This window comes from Balaenoptera musculus, chromosome 4 (genome assembly GCF_009873245.2).
Source record: "Balaenoptera musculus isolate JJ_BM4_2016_0621 chromosome 4, mBalMus1.pri.v3, whole genome shotgun sequence".
Taxonomy (NCBI): Eukaryota; Metazoa; Chordata; class Mammalia; order Artiodactyla; family Balaenopteridae; genus Balaenoptera; species Balaenoptera musculus.
The window spans coordinates 29,228,454-29,235,972 of record NC_045788.1 but is presented as its reverse complement, the minus strand read 5'-3'; the positions used below and the strand labels follow the sequence as shown (position 1 = coordinate 29,235,972).

The 7,519-nt window shown below is 51.0% G+C and overlaps 1 protein-coding gene and 1 pseudogene across 1 annotated transcript; both read right to left on the bottom strand.

The window, feature by feature from the left end:
- Positions 1–563: 563 nt before the first annotated feature.
- LOC118893907 (apoptosis-enhancing nuclease-like) lies at positions 564–3,048 on the bottom strand. The gene is given in 4 exon segments (XM_036849543.1): positions 564–1,406; positions 2,103–2,348; positions 2,351–2,791; positions 2,794–3,048. Coding segments are annotated over 4 exon segments (993 nt in total). The 5' UTR covers positions 2,981–3,048; the 3' UTR covers positions 564–1,287.
- Positions 3,049–4,205: 1,157 nt separating this feature from the next.
- On the bottom strand, positions 4,206–4,882 carry LOC118894559 (annotated as a pseudogene).
- Positions 4,883–7,519: the final 2,637 nt, after the last annotated feature.

The following is a 7,519-nucleotide window of genomic DNA, read 5'->3' as shown; positions in this document are numbered from 1 at the left end:
AACTATAGTGGGAAGCAGCTGCACAGCACAGGGAGATCAGCTCGGCGCTCCGTGACCACCCAGAGGGGTGGGACAGGGAGGGTGGGAGGGAGACGCAAGAGGGAGGGGACATGCGGACACAGGCACATGTATAGCCGATTCACCCTGCCATACAGCAGAAACCAACACACCACTGTAAAGCAACCACACTCCAACAAAGATGTTAAAAAAAAACAAAAAATAAAGGAAAAAAAAATAAGCTATATAAATTCTGTAGTATTTTCTTGCTACATCCCAAAGCATCATCTTGAAAGCCGCCCGCCTCAAAGGTCAAAGCACCCAGCAAGACTCAGCGCCCCAGCGTCCCCACAATCCCTCCCCCAAGCCACCCTCCCACCCTAGCTGAAGAATTCAAAGAAAAGGCCACTTTACCCACTTTTCAATTGAGTTTTTTTCCAGGTTTCACAACAAAGCTGATTTTAAACCCCGTACATCTCCCCACTGCTAGCAGCTCCATCCTACCTCAACCCACAGACCAAAGAACCAAAGCTACTTCTCAACTGTGAGTGTGGTGTCAGCCCAGAACAAAGTCCTGGAGCCAGGCCAGGCGTGGTCAGTGACTCAGCCAGCTCCCAGAACAATCTGCGGCCCTGCTTTTGCAGTTGCGTGGTTTCAGTGTCTCTCCCTTCCTGGCCCTGCTGCTTTGCTCAGACTGACGTGAAATCCACGCATCACGGGGAACGGTGAGAGCCCGGAACCTCTGAGTTGTCCTCAGCGGCCTGTGCCCCACCTGCTGGAACAGCCACGAGGACAGTCCTGTCTGGGTCAAAGCCACTCAACCCGAGGGTGTGTTCAGGTGTTACCCAGAAAGCCCAACACTGATCCTTAAAACACAGCCGCTCGCACTGACCTCGGCTTACTAGGCGCCAGGCACCGGGCCAAGCACTCAGCACTTTATCCTCCTAACAACACTGTGAGGTAAGTGGTGTCATTATCCCCATTTTACAGATGAGGGAACAGACTCAAGAGTGAAGTCACACACTTGCCTAAGTCTCAAAGCTATTGAGTGGTGAGCAAAGATGGGACTCAAAGGTTCTGTGTGACCTGAGCTCCGGGTTACCCCAATACCCCCAAACTGCCCCTTAGGAAACAAGGAAAGAGGGGTAGGGGATGAATCCCGACACAGAACATTTTTAGATATTTGGAGAAAACCCAACCACCACAGCGATTGGGGGCACCCACCTGAGTGCAACAGCTGCGCAGCTGTCAATGCCCGGCCCGGCCCCAGTGGACCCGCCCTCTGCTCCCCTACAGACCCGTGGCCTTGCTCTCAATAAATAAAGATCCCTGTGGGCAATTCTGCACAGGGCTCCCAGAATTCAAACCGCTGTCTTGTTTCTCAGACTTTTGCTTAAGAGAGCCTAGCGCTGGGTGGGCAGGAGGAATGCCTGACTTGGGTCAAAATACATATGCCAGTCTCCACCCAAAGCCTATGTGCCTTCCCTCCTCCCAGAATAGTGCCTGGTGACTTCTGGTGGCGAGCAAGTGAGGACCCAGCTCCCCATGAGCTGAGGTCTCTGCTATTCCATTGTAGCCTGGCAGCTCCTACGATGGCTACAGCCAGAGTTCCAGTTCTGAGAGAAAGGGACAAAATGACCCTTGAGTGGCCTTAACTCTGTAGCTTCAGGGCGTAGTTATTCTCCTGAAAATGCCTGTGGAGGAAGAGGTAGATGGTGACAACAGGAAGAGAGCTTTATCCCAGGGCACTGGGGCGAGACAAGGGAACTCTTGAATAGGGACACCCACACCCCCCCCGCCCCCAAGCAGGGAGAGATCATCCCTTTAGAGAGCACAGCCTGGGGGTGGGAAGTCTGCCGGCGCATTCCCTACTCCTGCTGGGCTCTGGCAGCTAGCCCACCTGCCATTTTCATGGTGCCTATAAAGTGCCATCAGCAAAACCACAGAATCAGGGACTGTGCTGGGGGCAGATGGTCCCAACACTTTAGGCCCTGGGGGACACTGGTGGCATCCGGCCCCAGCCACTCCTGGTCCCCGCTCCCCAGTGGAGCTTCTCCTTCCTCACTCCGTTCTGCCCGGTGCCTCCCCTGTTCCCCTGCTGGCGCCCTGGGCCGGGTCCCCCATATACTGCTCCGTGTCTGTGCCGCTGTCGGGCTCTCTGTCCTCAGGGTGGGGTTGGAGGCTGCTGGCCTCCTGTTCCCACTGCACCTCCACCAGCCGGTAGAGCTCCATGGTCGTCACGGCGTCTTCCACCGACGAGTGCCCGTGCTGGCCCGCCTGGATTGTCTTGTGCAGCAGCTGCAGGGCCAGGTCCTTGAGAGAGACGCGGGTCCGGGCGTGGAGGCTGGGCTGGGGACGTAAGTGGTGTCCCGGGTCTGGCCCCGAGGGTGGATGTACTTGAGGGCCTGGAAGTCATCGTGCAGGGCGTGCCCCACCAACGCCTTGCCCTTCAGGAGCCTGAGGATCTCTTTCTGGGCCACCTGGAGGGGGATGGCCTTGCGCATGTGCTGCCTGGTGACGCCGCTCCAGCGAGTGCGGTCGTCCACGATGGGCATCTCAGGCTGGATGTACTTGTCGTAGAGGACCTCGCCGTGGTAACTCACCACGGAGCAGCGGGCCAGCTCACTCACCCGCCCTCGGGGTCCCGTGCCCACCATCTCACAGTCGATAGCCACGCACTTGCTGGGCAAGGGCCGAGCAGATTCTCCGGGGGTGGGCTTTCTGCGGCATGGGGCACCTCCAGATTCAGCCCTTGGACGCTGCCTCACGCTGCTGGCGGCTTCGGTGCCTGGGGGGGGGGGGATCCTGGCTCTGGGGGTGTGCTCCGCAACCCATGCTCCTGCAGCAAGGCCTTCCGGGCCATGAACCGCGGGTGCTGTCGGCTCCTCCTCTCGTGTCTCCTCCGAAGCACATCCTTGGCGTTCAGGCTGGCCAGGGAAGGGCACAGGCACTGGGCAGACTCAGGAGCTTCCCGGGCCACCATGCCAATCAGCTCACCGCTCAGGGCAAGGGAGGTCTGGGAGGTAATCTGCCTACGGGGCAGCAGCCTGAAAGCCCAGAGAGTCTTCTCACGCCAGCAAGTGGCGTCCAGGGAACCTGCAGCTCCAACACGCCCGGGCAAGCCCTGCTCTGGCCGCCAGCCTGTTGGCTTGCTCTTAATTTTTCTTATTCCTTTTTTTTTTTGGCCACACAGCATGGGGAATCTTAGTTCCCTGACCAGGGATTGAACCCTGGCCCTCAGCAGTGAGAGCACAGAGTCCTAACCACTGGACCACTAGGGAATTCCCTCACCACTCATTCTTTTACAGCAGTGAGTCCAGGAGTTCAGTACACATCAAACTGTGAACAGTATGCTGGCACACATTCTAGAAAGGGTTAGGAATATATATATATCCTGAAATATTAAAAGTGGATGTCCTCCCATCCATGGTTGTATTATGGATAATGAAAAATGTTTACATATATTACTTATTTTTACTTTCTAATTTTTCTTTTTTTTTTCCCATCTACACATTGTTTTTATTTGTATTCGATTATAAGCAAATAGCAGAATTAACACAACATTCAGCAACTCCAGACAGGCTTTTCTCACACCAAAGAAGTGTAATCAGTTTAACAGGCACAGACTTTCGGATTTCTGATAACCTCTTACCCAGCCCTGCAGCTCATCTAGATGGCCAGGCTTGAACAGCAAAGTGACTCTCTCCCTATTGCTTTTTCCATTATTGCTCTTTGAGGGAGTCAGAGCGGGACACTGACACCCAGTAACCAGCTTGAGGTGTACCACGTTGGGGGTTAGTGGACATGCCAGCCTCTGGTTGTCTTGGTGAGAGACAGAGCCGTGAAAACACAAGTCAGAAGATGCCATCACACACTATTCTGGGCCCGGGCTCACAAAGGCAGAGGTAATCAATCTTTTTTTCTTTTCAACCTCCCTTAAAGATTCTCTGATGCTCTGCTCTAATACTGTAGACCTGGTCTTTTTACCAGAATTTTTTTCTTCTTTAAAGTCTGAGTTACTATTCTTATATTAACATTTTGATGACCCTATCATAGACCCAAATTATCCCCCCAAATGGAGTTCAAATTTGATCAAAACATAAACCCCCTAGAATTATAGAGGACAGGCAGAAGGAAAAGTCACCCCAAACCTAAATCTGACTGCTCAGGTCTTGGGAACGAGGAAGGGGAGAAATCTACATGCATCGCTAAACTGCAACACTGCTTGGGAAACTCTGGGATGGTTTCCATCTTCTAACTTTCCTCTGCTTCCCAGACAGCTGCTCGGGGAGTTTGGGCACAAAGTCATCCCATTCAGCCTGGTAACATGTGCCGGCCACCGGGGCCCAGAGCTTGTACCTTTTACAGAAGGACGCCACCGTGAAATTGCCATGATGGGCTCCAGATCGGTTGCTGAGAATGCGTTCGTCACACTTCAGCGGCCTGTCCTGCTCGCAAGCCAGCCAGACGTGGTGGTGAAGGCCTGTGCCCTTGAGGGACCCAGAGCCCACATAATCAGAGAGGACCGAGCCACTGCTGATGTTGTTGCCCTTCACGTTGACCACCAGGAAATGGTGCCCTTCCGGCTGGGAGCATCTGGGTAGGTCAAGACCAACGTGTAGAATTTATCTGGATCAAGGCCATCCCATGCGATGCTCTTGGGCCGGTTCTTAACCTGGGTGGGTGTTAGCACTTCGCCCAGCTCGTCAACCTCCGCCCCGCCGTTCTGGACTTGCAGCGGGTGCTGCGGCCGGTCGTCCACCTCCTGCAGGCTCAAGGGTCCCGGCCGCTTGCTGAGGTCCAGGGGCCCCACGGGGCCGAGCAGGGCAGACAGCAGGGAAAGTCGCAGGACAGCAGCACCGACTCCGAGCGGTCTGCCTCTCATTTTTCTTACATTGAACATTTGCTTTCAAAATAAGGAAAAAGTACGTCATTTATTTTTAACCAATAAAAGGGAAAAACAGAGAATAAGAAGGAGGAAAAAAATGAAAGCAGAAACCAGGGCCTTCTGTAGGGGATATAGAGGTGTGTTAGTGTAGAATGAGTTTATGACAACCCTGGAGGTTGGCATTCCCTGGAATTCTGGAGTCAAGGCATGAGCTTTTTGACTCTGACCTGTACTTGTGAGAATGTTTTAATAAGCGGAATGGTTTTTCTCACCTTCTATCTGTATCAGTGAATACAAAGGGGTCCCATGGAGGAGGTAGAAGGTAATGGGGGTTTCTAACTGGGGAGAAATGTTCTTGAAAGAGAAATGGCATGATGGTTTTTATCCCTGGTTTCATATTAGAACTGCTGGATACCCCGGACCCACCCCCAGTGATTTAAGTGATTATTGATTAAAAGATGCAGGGGATGGGTGAAGGATGGTGTCTGCAATTTTTGTAGGATTGAGCCAATTGCCTGAGACCAGACCACTATACAGGGTTTCCAGAGGTAGTGGCCACTGTTTTTCACTTGTGTCCAATCTGAAAAGTCCTACTGACAGATTCCTAGTTAAATCCCAAGAATTGAGCTCCTCAATATAAATTCTTCTCTTCACAATTTCCCTTAGGGCCACCTTCAGAAGGAAAGGTAGAACAGAGATTATTTCTCTCCATCAGTGTTTTCTCAAGCATTGTCAGTGTACCCATTGGTACACAAACTTAGCTTATTCCTACAGGGAAAAACATTTTAAGACAGCTTTTGATGGTATACATTGTTTGTATTGTGTATTAGGAAAAATATACTAATATCCATCAAAGCTATGATTTCATAGCGGTGATATAAGTTTTTTAAAAATGAAATCTATTTATGCAAAAATGCAAGCCAATTGATATACATATCTTAGGTAGATTGCAGTACAGGTACATGGATATGGCAAAAATCAAGATGATATACATGACTTTAGGAAACACTGGCAGAAGTTGCTTTGTTAGACCTCTCTGAAATGAGGTGAGGTTTGAGCTGTGATTCAAAGCAAGACTTCCAAACATTGGACTGAAAATATGTGGAGCTGGCTGAGAGCTTGTGGAAATAGTCATTCCCGTCCTTGCCTAGACATTTTAGTCCAGGAGATTTGAGATGGGGCCCTGGGCTTTATCTTTTCATGAAGGTTTCCTGGTGATTCTGGTGCAACCAGGTTTGGGAAACTTGGAGAAGGGAGCGATACCTCCTTGGGCCTGAAAGATTAGTAGTTCTTGGTAATTAAACCTATTTTAAGTATTTGCTGGCTGTGAAGACGATTAACTGTTCTTGACTGTCATCAGCATGGCTTTGAAAACTTTTTCTTTTTTTTATTTTATAAATTTATTTATTTTATTTATTTATTTTTGGCTGCATTGTGTCTTTGTTGCTGTGTGCGGGCTTTCTCTAGTTGCTGCGAGTGGGGGCTACTGTTCGTTGTGGTGCTCTGGCTTCGCATTGCGGTAGCTTCTCTTGTTGCGGAGCCCAGGCTCTAGGCGCGTGGGCTTCAGTAGTTGTGGCACACGGGCTCAGTAGTTGTGGCTCATGGGCTTAGTTGCTCTGAGGCATGTGGGATCTTCCCAGACCAGGGCTTGAACCCGTGTCCTCTGCATTGGCAGGCAGATTCTTAACCACTGCACCACCAGGGAAGCCTGCCTTGAAAACTTTCAATTTTTAAACTGTGCCTCTGGGTCTCAGCATTGGGAGGTTGTGTGTGTGTAAATTAAAATACACACAAGTGAGCACACTATACCCCACCCCCCAGACACATTTTAATCTGATTTAACCAATTAAACAAACAGGAGTGAGTTATGCCATTAGGCTCAACAGGGCTGCTAGAGCAAAGCAAAAGCTCGGTGCCACCCAGGCATGGGAGTCATAAAGTGCGTATTTCTGGGGCAGAGGAAGCGCTCGGGTGGGAGCTGTTTCACCCCGAATTGATGTTTACTCGGTGAGCTTCAGAGGATTCATTGTGAGGCAGCTGGGAGGGAGGCCCTGGGTGGCAGCACTCTCGGATGGAAACCGTGCTTGGGGCCGCAGGAGTCCTGTGAGAAGGCAATTGAGAGGCGTGTGGGTGAGGTGGGGTGAGAAATCAAGAAGCTGCAACTGCTCCAGGCAGGGATGAGAAACTGAGAGCAAGCTGGTAGCACCAGAGAGGCATGGCGGCTTTCCTGAGGGGCTGGTAAAATCCTCCTCCCGAAGAGCAGCAAATGGTTGCTACGGGGGATGGGGGAAGCAAAATATTATCCCAGAGGACATTTGGGAAGAAGAAGAAATTCTTTATGAAAATCAAAAAGGGCAAATACGTATATATGAAGTTAGTGTATCTTGAATTTCCTGGGGCAGTCCTTAGTGCAATGGCTCTGTTCTATAGTCCGACTGGGTGTTAGGTAATGTTCCCTAATTTTAGGGTAAACATTTGAGAAAAAAATGGTGAAAGTGTCTGAGGACAGAAGCCCAAGGTGGCATCCAGCTGGCCCTGCTCTGTATGAGCTGGGGCATGTGAATTGCAGAACCTCTCAGGTTTGGGCAAGAGTGGATTTCTGGACCCCATGAGGTTAAGGGGCCAACTGCCCGA